Below are 17112 nucleotides of genomic sequence, written 5' to 3'. Positions count from 1 at the left end.
CACCTTAACAAATCTCATTTTATTCCAACATTTTGGAAAAATACTTTAAGATTAAACAGGCTTTTTTTTTTGTAATTCAGTGGTATAAATGGCAAATTTCACTTGCCCTCACCACACCTGCAAGGCACTAGGCAGATCACAAATGACTATGCAGAATTCAGACTTGGATATACCAGAAATCAGAAGAAATGCTCTCTGATAGCGAACGCTCCAAAAAGATACTGGAAAAGCCATAGCATGATTCTTTAGTTTTGCATTCAAATACCCATTCCATTTATCTTAAATATACTTACAGAAACCCAAAACCTACAATGGCCTACTACACCAAAATAGTTTCTTTTCCTTTACATTAACAACCAGAGAAAACTTACTAACACACATTGGAGAACTCCAATTAAAGCAAAGAATAATCTCTAGTTCTTCAGGCAGACTGAGATAAAAGCATGATGTATTATAACAGAGATTAAAACCAGTATCTGCAGTAAACATTCTGCACTTCAGCTTGCAAATCAGGAACCCTTGACATCGTTCTGTATGAAACACTGTACTGGAAGGAGCACCGCAACAGCAAGCTTTGGACTTCCTCCATGGAAGTACAATGTCTTAGATCAATGTTGCTTTAGGATGGAAAGATGGACACTGGAATTCTTTATACAAGAACATGAAAACAGTCAATTAATATTACCTACAGAAGCTCAGTTAACCTTTTACATTTAAATCAAAAGAAAAAGTGCTAGAAAGATGAGTGAATAAAAATAAAGCAAGAATCAGGTACGATGTGCTTACTGTCTTTTATTGATCTCATTATTTACATAACCATATGGACAGAAACTTTTATTTCCCAAAGAAACATTTAATTTGCATAATTTGCTATAGGGCACAAAATGCATTTATTTACATGACATTTACTCCTTTTGCTTTGTTTGCTTGCTTTCCACAAGCCCTAAAAGCACTGCATCAGCTTCCAGCAATGTTGTATCAGTAGTTGCACCCAAGAATCTAGATGTGAGTTCAAGATCCAGCAGTCTCAGGCGTACTCGGGTTCCTGTCCGGTATTTTCTGTGAAGAAAAGGGAAGGGGGAGAAAAAAGTTTTGTTAAGCAACAGTCTTGCAACCCCTAAGGCTGCTCTTCTGTCTGCAGACTGAAGTAGCAGGCCCACAGAAAATAATGTGCTGCAGTGGAAGTCCAACACCGTTGTAATGCATCAGCACTAAAACGGCTGGGACACGCTCTGCAACGCTGTAGAACCAGTCTCTGTTGATATAATCCTGCCCATGGAAGAGCAGATACCACCAGATCCGCTGAGGGAATGCAGGCTCTATAGAAAAGCAGTTTATTATATAGGAAACTGTTTGTGTCTTCCACCAAAATATTTTACTGTATCATCGGCTATCATGAACACAATTATCTGCAGGACAACATACCATTAAAGGGGAGGACAAGTCATCATTACATCACTAGTGACATTGCTATTATCAAAAAATATAATGCCAGCTAACTATGGTTTATATTTTCAACTCTGGGCCTCAGGCAAGGGAACTTTTCTTGTCTTACCCCCACCTCCAAAGAGTGGCTATCATCTACAAGTTTTTCATTACATATAATTAAAAAGAAACCCCACAACTACTGTAATGAAACATTCTGCCTACAGGGTTGAGTTTTATTGTTTTATGCTCTTTTTTTTCTTTTTTTCCTTTTAAGTCAGAAGATGCGAGTGTTTCAACGTGTTTTAAAAACAGACCCTGTGTCAAGATGGTCATGCCGAATTAGTGAAGATTTCTGAAATACTAGCATCTTTTATAATGCACCTGGAGAGCTACTGATCAAAGTCCAGCAATAAAATGGAGAATTATTCTTATTTTGAAAGTTCAAGCCATATTTTTTTTCCATAGTCAAAACATAAAGAGCTGAAGACGCATCAAGCTTGACCACCTTGAGCAAAAGCAAGAGAAAGTTTGAAACATTCTTCAGTTACAGACTGGAGAAAATGTAACAGGGAAGTCTGGTTGCATGCAAATTCACCTTGCTCATTTTCACCTTCAGCTTGGGCAGACAATCTTTACTGTCTGACAACTGTTTGCCAGCACGGAGCAAAACTGAACCGGGTTTCAACTTTCTTCGGCACATCAAACCAAAATCCTTTTGAAAAACTAAACTTCTTAAGAAAAGATGCTGGATTTGTATTTATCTCCCCCCCCCCCCCCCCCCCCCCCCTTTCCCCTCCCATTTTCTGTCAATTCTGTCTTACATTAAATTCCTGTGGCTCTTGGTTAGTCCTGGGTAATATTCTCGATTACGTTAACAAACTGCAAAGGATGATCAGTTGATACCTCCACCCTGAACAAGTAGTTACATAGGGTACTCGGCCAGCAAGGTTTCTGCCAACACTCATCCTAGTGAATCCTGTGATGACCTGCACAAATCAACACAATGGAAATACCACACATTTTCTTAAAAACGTAACAGTGAAGTCCTTCATCTGTCCAAAATGTGAGTAACCACTGTTGCAGTGAAGACTACGGCACAGCTACCAAAGACAGAGAACAGCTTATGTTTGGTTATTAAATGAATAGCTGGTAAGGATCAATTCTGCCCCTTTCTCTGCAAAATACTTGCATTTCAAAACAAAACAGTTTCACAACTGATGATAATTATTCATGAAAGCTAACATGCAACATTTCAGAGGAGTAAGACAAGGGCAAAAGAAAATTAAAAGACAATGCCTAAGACCTTAAAAATGGATGGTATCTTCTGGGTTTTGTAAGGCTTAATAAAAGAGAAAGTTCCCCAAAGAAGTCAGGACGTTTTGAGATAAGAAGGGGAATGAAGAGGAAATCTCCTCATTGAAGAACCTTAAATGAAGATACCAGCTGACTAGTGATTTTAGCCATTTGGTTATATGGGAGTAATCTCCAGAAAATTCTTCAGCATGAACCAAACCTTCACCTTACTGACAGCTGCTAGCTAGACGGCTTGCCTTTGCATCCAACCATAAAGTTATCCTGATCCCTAATACTATCTTTGCCATAAATTATCAGACTTTTCTGCCTTTATCAACAAGTATGAGGAGTGGATGAGACATGAGAAAAGACAAATGTTTTTTTTAAAAAAAGAGAGATTAGGTTTTGGGAGAAGGCAAAATAAGAGGGAGAGAATGAGAGGGAGAAATGGTCTGTGGAAACAGAAAAGAGGGAGCAGGCACCTTATAATGAGAAAAAAGAAGGCCTGGGAAGATACGAAAGAGGGGATAAATGGTAAAGCAGGTGACAAAAAACCACTGAAAACATTGCAGGTAAATAGTGTAGAAATGAAGGAAACTGTATACAGAGTCAAGCCACAGAAGAGGAAAAAAGTCACTTGAAAAGTAAAGACTGCATAAAACCATTAAAGTTTGAGCGACACTAAACTCAGACTGAACTACAACATTCTGTGCTGCTTTGAAAAAGATGGACATGTTTTTAACCTAATAAAACTTAATACTAGAACTAGTGGTTCTGTGATGAATTTTAAAGACCAGTCAACCCTCTGCCGCCTTCTCCTCTCCTTCCCCCTAGAGGAAAAGCAGCTCACCAATAACGTAAAGCAGGATGCTACTGCAAAAACTGGCTTCAGGATCCAACACTTTTCTACAGAAGATCAAACTGAATGAGGTTTAAATTGAATTAGAAGTCCTCTCTCTATTTGACAGCACAGAGTGGGAGAGGTATCGAGCTCCATCTTTGTAACTGAAATACAAAATACTACTTTCATCACGGAACAGCTCCTTTTGGACTGGTTGCTACACTATAGTGCTAAGTATTTCGCAAGTGAACAGATGAAACTAATTTTTTCTAATCAAACCTTTAAAAGTGCTATTTAGAACCAAGGAGGTCCATGAGGAAAATCTGTGAAGAAACCGTACGTCTCATGATTAATACATCTGATTTAATAATAAATTAATAATCATAAGCATGACTTCACCCATTTTAGCATTATGAAGACTTTGTTCATTGTACGGTCTGCAGAGAACTTTGCTCAAATTTCCACACAACTTTAGCATATATTTGTAATGCAAAATCCAAGCAATCGTATTTTCATAAAAAGTACAATAATCTTCAATGTTGCTTCAGTAACTCAAACAGATTCCAGATACTTTAATCGTACTTAACTCAATTATTAAAGAAGGTTTACCAGGAACAGCACATCTGCTTACAAAGAGATCCTGAAGAACAACACTTTAAGGAGCTGACACAACTGCCAATTTGTATGAATATAAACGTTTGGTTTCGTGACAGATGTTCCCTCCAGCTAAAACACTTTAGAATAAATGATTAGTGGAAGATGTAGAAAAAGTAGAAACATGAACACAACATGCAGTGGTGGTCTATCCACCACATTTAGAGCAAGAGGAAATGATAGGCTTCTCTATGCATAGTAAGCATATTCTATCCACAAAGGTATTTATTTATCCTTAAAACAGATAAAACTATCCTATGGTTAAAGCAGAAGCTTGAAGCAGGACCCAGAAACAAAGCAGGCATTTTATTATTTTCAGGAACAGTGTCCTAGGAGACACAGAACACCAGTGTAAAAGGAAAGAAACCATCTACCCCATTTTGCAAAAGGACTTGCTTTATTTTTAAGTAACAATGCTCTTATTCAAGATCATCCTATCTCATGACCATCAGCAGGAACCATTAACCTTCCCCAGTCCCCAAGCACTGTGTTTGTCAAGGATGCACGTGTTTTCTTCCTACCACTTCCTATTGCCAGGTAAGAGTATTAAATTCAATTTGAAGTAGACAAAGGTAGTTTAGTTGCATACAAAAATGAAGGTACAAGAATATTCTACAGAACTTAAAACAAATATTTTACAAGTAGAGTCAGCTTTCTCCAATTCTATAGAATTTATTTACAAGAGCTACCCATTTAACCCTTTGGGAACACCAGTTTTGCATGGAAGGACTCTGCCTAACTCCCAGCTTCAGAGGTGGAAATCCACCAGCTGCTGTTGCTGAGCCATGACCCCGTCTCAGGCCAGTGTCAGTAGAGCACCCACTGAAGCATCCACCAGAAACCTTCACCTGAACTTCAGACAGGGGTCAGTGGGCTCCAAAAAGCTTTCTCTAGTTTGAATGAGTGCTTGCAGGCTCCTCTCCATCTCTTCCAGAGTGGGCAAAGCCCTGGGTACAGGTGCAACTTTCCTCAAACACCCACTTCCAGAAGATGACTTTAAGTTGGAGGCAACCCAAATAACTGCTTCAGTGTTTTTTGTAATTTTTGAACTGTCATGGAAAAGAATTTGAAAAGCAGCAAGATGAAAATCCTTTTTCTTACGTGAACTGTTAAGCCTGTACAACCGTACATCACCAAGGTAATACAGTATGTATGAGCACAGAGAAAGCATACAGTACAGCCTTGCTAATGCTGCTTAAAGAAACTTAAAGCAAATACAAGAAATGAAGGTTTATGTCCTCTTATTACATTAAAAGTAGGGCCTTTTATCTTTGCACGCAAATATCAAACTACTGTGTCTTAACTTACATAAAGTAGGTCTTCTCTTTGCTGAACACACATAAATGGCACAGCGTGCACTTCCAAACTTAAGCAACTTGGAAGCTTCCTTCTGACTGACTGTATCCCTTTTATTGCAATTTGGTCCCTATTCCAATCCTTTCATTTTTGCACTTAAATCTCTCAAAATCTTAATGATAAATTAAATAGCCAAAACCCCAAAAACTCTTCAGTCAAGATTTTAAACCTGCAATTTTAAAAAGGTAAGTAATTTTACTATGTGCCCTTAAAATATATGAATAAACAAAACCCCCAATATTTTTACATAGTAAAATCTGAGGGGGAGGATATGGAATGACGTCTTTCAGCTTTTGCTAACTTTCAAGAACGCTGAGGGGGAAATGTTCTTTTCTTAATTTAAAAGCCATTTCAGGCTACAGTGAAAGGTTTACAAAGAGAGTTAACTTGGAAAGCAATGAGCCTGTAAAAACAAGGAGGCTATAACTAAAAATGTGTTTTGATCCTAATTATACCGTTTGCTACCAAGAAAATGGGGCACTAGTTTTGCAGGTGTGCAATTTCACACGTAGAGGAAGCATCCTCATTACTACATGGCAATAAGAATTTTATTCAAACTCTAAATTATAGGTGTAGACATTAAAGCATTTTGTTAAACTATCCAATATTTAAAACTACATGTGATCACAAATTAGCAAGCAGTCCTTTTTCTATTAAAACTACTCAAGTTGTTAGTTTAAAATTTAAAGCAACAAACCTTCTATTCTTGGAAACAGTGCTACAAAAATAACAACGCAATTGCAGAAATGGTTGAGTCTCACTAGGTCTTGGCTAGTATTTCCCACTCATTTTAAAAATGCATTCACAGATACGCTCTATTCCCTACTATAAAAATACAGGACTGCTATTTTGCGGCAAATGGAATATTTTAGTTTTTATTCCCTCTATTTCATTACTACTTTTCAGTCTCCATTGCTTCCTTTTGGAATGATAACCTTTGCAATGCAAAGCTGAATGAATGAGCTAGGGCTGGCTACAACTACTCTCACCCACCACTCATTCTTCCGCTCCATCTGTCCCACCCCTCACAAACATGCAATTCTTAATGGAGTAGGAAGGCAACTATTAAACCTGGTTTATAATTCCTATACCGAGGGTGTCATTTAGAGAATTAACTTTAATTTTTTACATCATTATTTTTTAACATCTCCCAACACATTCTAGTGACGGCTTTCAAAAACTGCAATAAAAGGAATCCCTGGATTATCTCCCATACAAAATAGATTAATATAAAAAACTCCAAAGATAGGGTTAGAGTTGAGCCACGGTACTCCCAGAGAATGCCATGAGAAGTCTTGATGTCTTTCATTTTCCTACTGTGAGAATTTCAAAGTGTGTTTTTCAGATCTATTATTCAAGAGGTTTTGTTTCAGTGCCTTAACAGTACAGTACAGAACAGTTTACAAGATTCTTAATGGTTTCGTTTTCTTTTTTTTTTTATTATGTAGAAGACATCACATTATCAACCTCAGAAAAAATACATCTAAAAAGGTAATGAAATAAATTTTACCATCCATTTTCTCCAGATTTTTTGTTCACCATTCTTACCACCATTCAAATCCACTCGAAATTACCCTGTAGCTCCTCATTAGTAATACTGAAACTATGATGCATCCCCAGATGCAAGCCCACCTCTAACTGACCCCAGCCAGCAGCAAAGCAGTGCAGCTGGGGTGGGACAAAGCTGTGTGTGGAACAATTCATCTTGTTTCTCAAAAATGTTTTGAAGCATTCACAGATGCTGCCCAAGCCCACCATTGGTCTCAACTTTATCAGCAAAGGGAGGCCATATAACTGGCTTAAGGAGCTACCCTGGCACAGATCTATATGATTTTTGTATAGGTCACCCCCTGATGCCCTACAGGGAACAAGCTCAGCAAGAGCACACCGCTTCCCAGCAAGCCCATTCATTGCCAGTATACATAAAATTATTGTTCAGAAGAAATACGGATGAGATTTGCAGATTGCTGTCAAGTCGAAGGCAGCGTAGTTCAATGCAGCAATCTGTATCTTGCTGAAGTGGCTTTCTCCAGTGAGGTACACATTGCACATCTAGTGATGGGGGGGCGGCGATCCTCCTTACAGCAGCTCAATAAAGCAGTCATAATACACACACACACCTCTCAGTATGAGCTCCTAGGCAATGCTGGGGCAAAAAGACCAAATCCTAGCTTTGTACGTACAAGCAAGACAGCAGAAAGTGGCAGTAGAAAGGTGGTGTGAATTCTACAGAGAGCGGAACATGGTATAGTAAGAGAGATACTAGGAGAGTGTGTCCTCCTGCCTACCTTTCTTTAAAGGCTACTAAAAGAAGGACAAAGAACATGCATAAAATTGAATAACCACGTAAAGATGTTGCTATGTTATTAAAAAGATTGAGCTGTCTATACCTTTACAGAAAGAAAATACTGGTATTAAAAGGTGCTTAAATTTATCTGGGAAAAGCATGTAATGGCAGGAAAGTGAAGTCCAACAAATGCAAATGAGAATCACAATTTTGCCAATAATATTGATGAGCCACTAGAAAAAAACTCCAAGCACTAAGACTTTGCAGCCATTGATGGCTTCAACTGAAGAGATCTCAAAACAGATGTGTTAGTTCAGTTCAGGATAACCTGCTGAAATGTCATGTCCCGTGATACAGTGAAGTCCTGAGAGATGACCTGAAGGTCCCTTTTGGCTTAAATTTTGTTCATCCATGATTTATTATCACAGCACCTAGTCATTCAAATAAAGGATGGATGCTCAAAATAGGATTCTCAAAGCATCTTTGTTCTCTGCAATCAAACACTTCACAAAAAATGCTCCAAGGTTGCTGGTTATATTCCATCAGAAAATGCAATATTTCTTCTTACGACTCAACAACCCATTGCCACTTCAGCTGTATTTGTTTCCTACTTAATTTGTTTTCCCTTTTCCATGAACTAAGCAAGCAAACATGCTCTCATTTCTTCTGAACATTTACCATTTGTGACACCTGCTTAGTAATTTTTCAGAATATTTTTGCTCCTTGTGTCAAAGCCATCCATTTACAAAGGAAAAGGCTAATACTCTGCTAGATACAAGCAGAGATCTAGATACTCTGCTAGATAAAAGCAGATAAAGCCTCTCATATTCTTGGAAGCATTTAGCAGAATGCTGTAAACCTGTGTGAAACCATTGGCTTAAACAACAGTCATTTTCACCTTGTGTTTTCTAACAGTGCCTAAGTAGAGCCTATGGCAAGCATCCTTAAAACCAACAGCTCCTTCATGCATCTGAGGAAGTCCAAAGCCAAACCTCACTTTGCTCTGACCACTGCTAAAGCAGAAATTTTAAATGAATACCAGAAAGAGTTTGGGAATATTAGCAAGATCTTGATATGAAAAACACCCTGAAGCATCTGAATATACCCCTGGTCATCTGGAGTTTACAGAAGCGCGCGCGCGCACACACACACGCGCACGCGCACACACACGTGTGCATGCTCTCTCTCTCACATCAACTGTATGTACTGACACTTGGTGGGAAGATTAACTACACTGGTAAGAGCAGCAGAATTTGAGGGTCACCCCATCATTAGGGGGTAAAAAACCATCTCCATTTATACTTATGGAGCTACCCAAAACTGTAGCATATTGGTGAAGCCCTGGCATCTTCATCCTGTGGGACCCAAGTCCAGGGACCCTGTCACCCTTCCCTGTGTCTCCACTGTTGGCTATTGAGATGACTGGCAGCTGACCCAAAGCGGCACAGACACAGGTGAATGAAACATGGAAATTTTCATTCCTATAGCTAAAATAAGGTAAATGCAAAATCTGACAAGAATTGTTTTATGATTGTCATGGAAAAGCCCTGAGCAAACCACAGTGAAGACACTGTCAAGCTCTGCTATTACAATATCAATAATCTATGGCATTTGTTTCTATGACAGCAAAAAAAATACAGCCAAAGGTGCCAAACATTTTAATCTAATTCTGTTCCACTCAGTATGGACATTTAGACTCTCTGTAAAACCTTCTAAAAAGTAATATGCTTGCCTTCAATTCAGACAAAACCCAAAGTATCCAATATTTACTAGAAAAGACCAAAACCATCTTGCTGCAATTTTTGCTACAGTCTTCACAAGAATCAATATGCATTCACTAAAACTTTTGGGACAGGATTGTTCCCTTTTTAGAGAAGGAATCCACAGAATAATCTCTATTTTAAAATGTACTTCATATCACATCAAAGATGAATGCTATAACCTTTTCTCCATGGCATGGTGAGGTAAGCTTTGACAAATGAAACTTGCAATAGGTGGCTCCTGTCTTCTAAGAACTTGTATCAGATATAGTTATGTCATCATACAATAATTTATGCCAGATGCGTTCTCAGTCTATAACGTAAAACATACCCTTTAACTTGAGAGGAAACATCACTCTAAAATAAAAGAAACCTGAGTCTTTAGTCCAAATTGTTGGGGTTTTTTTCTTCTGTTTACGCAATGAACTATTTTGATTAAAATATTGCTTTGTAACTTACAAAATGCTAAAAAATAAAGATTATATACTTAAATATATAGAAAAGCTAGCCAATTATACTACATTAAAAAAATCCCATAGCCCTTCATGCTTATGGGCACCAGAAGCCAGGCAAACTGCTTAAAAGATGAAAGAAAAAGGTAGCCAAGTGAAGGAAAAAAAAAAAGCAAACAAACTCATGTGAAGCATGCTCTAGCTCATACTGTTCTGTCCATCTTTCCACAAGTGATCTCTATTGCAGTTCCTGTCCCTTCCCTTTCCCATGCTGGGACCTTGTCTCAGTCAGATACTTTTCACGTACATACTCCCAAACCTTCAGCCCTCCAAATCTCAAATGCAGTTCCACAATACTATTCTAGCTTCCTCTTAATACACACGGTCTCAATATTAGTTTCTACACTTTGTTCCCTTAATCATTATTTCTCCTCTGATCTCTCACTGTCTCCCTGGGATCTCTGACCAGGCATTTCCAGTTTTCTTTTTCTACCCCAGGAAAAACTATTAGACATTTTTTCTTGTCCTCTTTTACTTACTGTCTCCACACTGATCCTAGTCCCAGCCCATTTACTCAGCCGACCTCATTCTTCTTTCAGTTTCTTACCCCATCACAGTTTTTTCTTTCACCAGTACCAACTAAAATCAGTTGTCCTCTTTTTCTTGCAGTGCTGCTCAGTTTTCTCACTCAGCTGATTTCAGTTCCCTTGTACCAGCCATCCTGGCAGGTCTCTTATAAGGGATTAAAAATAGTAGGTTTTGATAATCCAGACATGGTTATTATCAAAATTCAAATCAGACTGTTTCTCCCCCTTGCTGTCTGGTTAATGACACTAGCTATGGGAACAATGACAATGAATTTTAAAACCTGCCCAGCCATGGTGCTCAACCCTCAAGCTTTGTACAGCTTGGAGAAGCTGTCACACAGGAAATTCTTCAGCAAACCAGGATAATTCACATACTGTCAGCAGGTTTTTGCAGACACGTCTTCTAACCTTGCTCCAACGCTCCCATCTGTGCTGATGGTAAGTACTGTCCATGTCCCTTCTTTGTCTTTAAAGCCCATCATAGCTATAAATCGGATTTATTCTTCTCTTGGGTGAGCTGGATGCAGAAGATGGGTGGGGAGGCTAGAATGGCTATCCAGTGGCAGTGAGTGCTGGTAACCGTGTTAATGTAAGGGCTGCCATATACAGACAGACAGAAAATGGAGCTGCTGAACAGCTGAAGCTGAATTCTCAGTTGCAGTGAATCCCACAGGAGAGATGTGAAAGGTGCTAAAGATGGGGGGGAAGGCTGGACACTAATGGTTTGGGGTCTCAGAGAAAGACTGGGAGGGGGAAGCAGGGCCTGGAGGAGGTACAGGTTGAGGAATACAACTCTGGAGAATGTGGGTGAGGTTTGTGGAGAATACTAGGTTGGTGAGAGTTGGTGAGTTTGAGCGAAAAGGAGGAAGAACTGGATGGGGCTCTAAGACTAGAGGAGCTGGGGGTACCATACAGTTCCCCTTTATCAATCAACTAAGGCTGAGGAAGGACTGCTCCTTCCCAAAGGACTGCTGAAAAGTACCAGTCTCTTCCCCTCAACCTCCCTACTCCCATGCCTTTTCCCAATTCTCATTTTGGCTGTTGGGGTCTATACAAAAGCACTGCCTGCAACCTCTGGCTTGCTCAGTCACTCCTGTTCACCTGTGGCAAAAGTCAAGTCACATTTACCTAACAGTTGGTCTATAAGATGCAGCATATGCAGATTGCTCAGACAACTGCAAGACACTCACTGAAGAAATAATCAAAGATATTAGCTAAAAATATCTGACAGTATCAACATCATGGTCTGACAAAGTTAAAAGAGGATAAAATGGGATCTTGCAGGAAAAAAGCACCATTGTAACAACAGATTATAAACCTATTTCCAGTGCACACAAATCATCTTGAAGCACCATGGAGTGTGCAAATTTAGAATATACGCCTGCATTTAAATACAAGAGAACATTACCCAACATTTAAGGTATGTCAAGTAATACTTCTTTAAGTTTCCTTGTCAGTGTCCATTTAATCTGAATGTCCCAGGAACAATCTCAGCTACTTACATTATGAATGAACAATACGGACTAATAGTGAACACAGTTTTTTATGAAAAAGAGGTCATGGTGCTCCTGTAAAAGGGACATTTTCAGATTTGCTCAGGAACATTTCTTTGTAAGCTAACACTTGCATTATTCATTCAAATGGCTTTCACAGTTAATAAAAGCCTATTCAGAGACAACATGAAAATCCTACTGGGGAGTGGTGCCTTAAAAATACAACTGGTTTGACATCATCAGTTTGATTTTCAAGAACTGGCAAGAAAGAGTGTGAAGCGTGGGGAAGGCTCACTTCTCTGCAGAATGCTATGCACCTGTCTTTGAGAAAACCCAGTATTTGATGATTCCACTTTCTGCTAAAAATAACTAATATTAAGAGATCTTAACTGGAGTCTGGAGAGAGCCAGTTTTGCAAAAGGTGTGTTTCAGATTTTAAGAAAATATGTTTCATGAAACACTTGAAACAGAAGAGGAAAATGTATAAAGAATATCCATGAAGAAGACAGTGGGTCTAGGCAAGGAGTTAACAGTGAGACAGCTCACCTAGCAAGCCACAACTGTTGCACACAATGATGTCAGGAGTGAGCTGAGACTGGTAAGGGCAACTTTTAGAAATACTAAAGGGAGGGAAAAAGCACACAAAATAGCATGAAACAAGATATTACCAGACACTACTAAGATATCAGAAATTACAAAGGTTAACCTAATGCTATAATGCTTGAGGTTAAGGAAATATAGACTATCACTGAACATAATTATCAAAAGGAACTTAGAAGTAACATCAGAAAATTTAGTTTTGGAGGCAATAAAGATGAAATGAACAGCTGGATATATCAAAAGACATGCAGGCAAAAATGACAGGTGCCACAGAAGTAGACAAGGAGGAACCCCCAGGTAAAGCTAGGAAAGAAACTGTGCTGCTGGGTACAGCAGCGGAACATGTCCTGAGTTCCTGAAACCAAAGGCAGCAGAAGGGTAGGAAGGGTTTCCAAAGGAAATTCTCTTCAAGGGACACCAACACAGGAACTTGCATGCTTATAGTTTTAAAAGGTGGAGTGAAAGAAGAGGGAAAACCTTAGAGTAAGTATAATCTAAGCAATACAGTAAAATTGAAGAGACAAACAACCAATAGGCCTCGGGGATGAAAAAAGCTTAATTAAGAATAGTAAAAAGTAGGTGTATTCATGACAGCAGAACTGCATCCAGTGTGTGGAGTATACCTGGAAATGAAGTAGCAACAACTGCCATGGCACTGTATATGGAAAAGAACCATCTTCCTGATCTACTTGTTTGCCTTAATGCATTCTTTTATAACCACTTTATCGTCTTCTGGTCAATAGTGAAACCCTGGTAAGTTTTCATGAAATACAATACACAAACATGGAATGAGAAAACACACCAAATCAGGCTGTGGTTCTTTTTTTTCTAGATGTGGAAAGATGAAAGGTCCACAGAAAATTAAACCATTACATCTTTCTCCACAGTGAGGAAACTAGAGATAGATGAAAGTATCTGGGGAAAAAAGGAAGAAATAGAGTTTCTGTCGTTAGAGGAACAAACTGAGAAACAAAATAATTAGTGGTTATTATACAGAGTCAGGTAACTTTCTCCTCTACACTCTCACCTCCAAATTCTCCCTATTCTTCAAATTCTCCAAATTCTTCCTCAAGGAATTTTTAATCTATAAACTCTTTCTTAAGCCATTCTGAAATGGAGCCATACCTCATTTTCTCCATCTTAAGCTGCAGTCTTTCAACTGGATCTACATAGGCAGACCTTTCACATCAGAACATATTTATTATGGGGGTATAAAACTGCCAACCAAAAGTATTAAAGTCATGACAAAATATGTGTGTATTTCAGGAAATGAGATAAAAAATAACATGATATGGACAAAAGGAACTTAATCTAGACCGTTTCTCTTGCTCAGTACCACCGACAACAGAAGAGTTGGATTCAGAGCTTTAGGTTGGCAACATCATCAACTGTGTCCAAAGAAGCACCGCATTCTCTGGCAGGCTGTAGCACAAGAAACAATTTGAAAGGGCTATATCCTTTTCTGCATGAAAGCTCAGGCAAACACTTAATGCTATTAGTTTCTAATTTTAAGCTGTTTTCTTAGAACCATTACATAGAAAACAAATGTCCTAAATATTATTTAGAAGGCACGTATTGTATCAGATCTTCATACAACTAAAAAAGGAAGAACTGAAAGTATGACAGCTCTATCTTCACAGTCAGACCACTTTTGTTATCTCACCAAATATCTCTGGTAAGACTTCTACTCAACACAGCAGAACCACTGCACATGCCTGGGAAAAACACTGTGACAGCCCAAACTATGCCAACCATACCTTGTACAACTGCTTGCCAAGGAGAGAGTGTTATTAGCCAGGCTTGGCTCAAACAATTCACTGCCCACAAAGCTACTTTAATGTACTGTCTCTACTGGGGCAAAAAACACAGTAATCCAACAATACATTACGATACTTTCCCATCACTGCAGCAATTCCCACCACAGGCAACACTTTGTCTCCAACAAAGAAGCCTCACATTCTGCGCCTGCAAAAAAACCTATCCACACTGTAGGGATGCCAAGAGGAACATCTGTGTGCTCAGAAGGACACAAAACTGGCTTTTTGTGAGCGTGTGTGTGTGTGTGCGCGCCTGGGTGAAAGAGATGGGGGTGGGGAGCTCACAGACAATAGTTTGTGTGACTGCTTGGTAAGGAAATGCTCTTTCATTCCCTTCCTCCTTCCTTTAATTTATTTTTTAATCTGAACAAGGGCCTCAAACAGCCGCAGCACTTATCAACTACTTCTCTAAGCCCAGTGAAAAGGGTTAAGTTTCTCTCACATTACTAGTTTTAGCCTGGATTTATTCTTACCAGAAAGGATTTCTTTAGGTGTTAAACACACATATCTACTTTTCATCAAATAATCTGAGGATTCTGGGTCTACTTGTCCCTTTAGCACAAATTATTATGACTGCAATGTAGATCTTATTCATGAAATGCTTAATTACAGATAGTAAAACGTCTCCTACAAGACGGATGCATTTGTGGGCTTTGATTATGAACAAAGTGAAGTTTAAAAAGGAGGAAAAAAAAAATCAGACAAAAAAAGTACAAATACTTTCTGAACACTGGGTCAATCACTTGGGAGAGCAGTGCAGGAGAGTGGGATCCAGGAACTTGAACTACCATGAAATTAAAGCTGTAAAGTAATGAAAACCAGCCCAATGGAAGCAAGTGATTATAGAAGGACCCTCTACAGAGGACAAAGACCATCGCTTACCAGTAAGCATTTACATTTTGTTTTTATAAGACTCACGTTCAGTTGTTAAATAATCCAAAAATTCTTTACTGATGGATTGAAAAATGCTGATTTCTTCTCCAGTTTAGAAGGTGCTTTCTGGTGGTGGGCCTGTCCTGGCCTAGTCACATTTTAAAATGTTCAAGTTCCTGGCTACATGCAAAAATCAGAAGAGACTGTAAGGTTTTTTTCTGGAGCCATGCTTACTAATGCCATATTCTCCTTTTTCTTCCTGCCCATTCTCCAGCTACTCCTTCACAACCTGTGTGGTGCAATCTAATAATCCGACAGAGACCATTAACAGGGACTGCTTCATGCCTCATCTTTAATGCCAGCAGTACCTCCAAAACTGGGAACAAGCGTCCCAGGGAATCAATTAGCAGCGACTTATCTGTTCTCCCAAATATTTGTAACTCTTTAACCAAGGGTCTGAAATTACATCCCCTTCCCTTTGGGGAAAACGGAGCCAGGAGATGTAAATCTGAAACAGAGCTCAGCCTTTCCATCAGCCTCTCAAGCGCTCACATTGCTGGGAACGTGCTCGAGCAAAACAGGCAGGTTTTGACATACCTGTCGCATGTCAGACAAATACGACATTTTCTGCTCCAGTATGCAGTGTTATCTTAGCGTGCCTTCTCCAGAGAGGAAATGTGAGTTATAGGAGCTCCTACAACTCCTGTCCATGAGGAAAGGGAACAAAACACCTCTGTCATCTGGGAGAGGTGTCCATGGCATTTTACTCTGGATTGAGACGCTGGTCCAGCACTTCCACTTTAGGACGCTCAATGCAGAGAGGGCTGAACTCAGGCATGCAGAGTTCAGGTCAGCAGGGCACCCTGGGTGTGGGAGGCAGTCCAAGCACCTTTACTGGGCAGATCTTGACTACCAAACCATGCAGATCTAAACTGCTTCTCTATGGTGCCAGATCCGAGACAGCTGCACAAGTCTCCCAATACCAGGAGCTCCGAGGCGCACGGTGAAAAGTGCTTTTCAGACAGGCAGTTAAGGACAAAGAAAACTTTTTAGCTCTTGTTTAGCTAAAACTAATCAGGACTGATTACACATTTCTGCACTGGGCTCCAACTTCCAGAAGGTGTTATTGACCCAGGTCTAATGCTACATGAATGGGAAGAGTCAGCTCTAGTTCAGCATTGCACTTAAGTGAATATGTCCTGCTAGAACTCAGGATGCGAAGGGCTATGACAAGCACTGTAAGAAACCAGCCCACATCTGAAGGGGCTCGAGGTGAGTGGGCCAACATCTCCTGCATGGAACCACTTGGATTTCCTTTCTAGTGCATCCTGCTATAGCTGTGAGATCCTGGCAAATGGAATAAACTGGACATCTCTGCCCCAATCACCCTGGAAAAGAGGTAACTGCAAAGAATGAAGTCCAAACTAGGACTTATTTAGATAAAACACAACTAAATACTTGAATAAAGTTAGAGCATTTACTTGGGCTTAGTACTGTGTGAAAGAAAAATCCTTCACCTGTTCTATGCATGAATAAAAATTACCAGAAAATAAAAATAATTGCTTAACACAGTATCTGTGTATGTGCAGACAATATATTTTGATTCTCATTTTGCAGATTTCAGTGAAACTAGTTGATGTAAGTGCTCATGAAAACAAGATTAAAATGGTT

At 39.3% G+C, this 17112-nt stretch overlaps 1 protein-coding gene across 1 annotated transcript in view; it reads right to left on the bottom strand.

The window, feature by feature from the left end:
* Nucleotides 1–772: 772 nt before the first annotated feature.
* Nucleotides 773–17112, bottom strand: part of TPD52 (tumor protein D52) — a 126620-nt gene continuing 110280 nt past the window's right edge. The window contains exon 7 of the mRNA XM_074816924.1: nucleotides 773–1059. Within this exon, the coding sequence (XP_074673025.1) occupies nucleotides 906–1059 (154 nt within the window). The 3' untranslated portion in view covers nucleotides 773–905. The remainder of the gene's footprint in view (nucleotides 1060–17112) is intronic.

This window comes from Strix aluco, chromosome 1 (genome assembly GCF_031877795.1).
Source record: "Strix aluco isolate bStrAlu1 chromosome 1, bStrAlu1.hap1, whole genome shotgun sequence".
NCBI lineage: Eukaryota > Metazoa > Chordata > Aves > Strigiformes > Strigidae > Strix > Strix aluco.
Note: the sequence above shows the minus strand (reverse complement) of the source record. Positions and strands in the feature narration are given on the sequence as shown.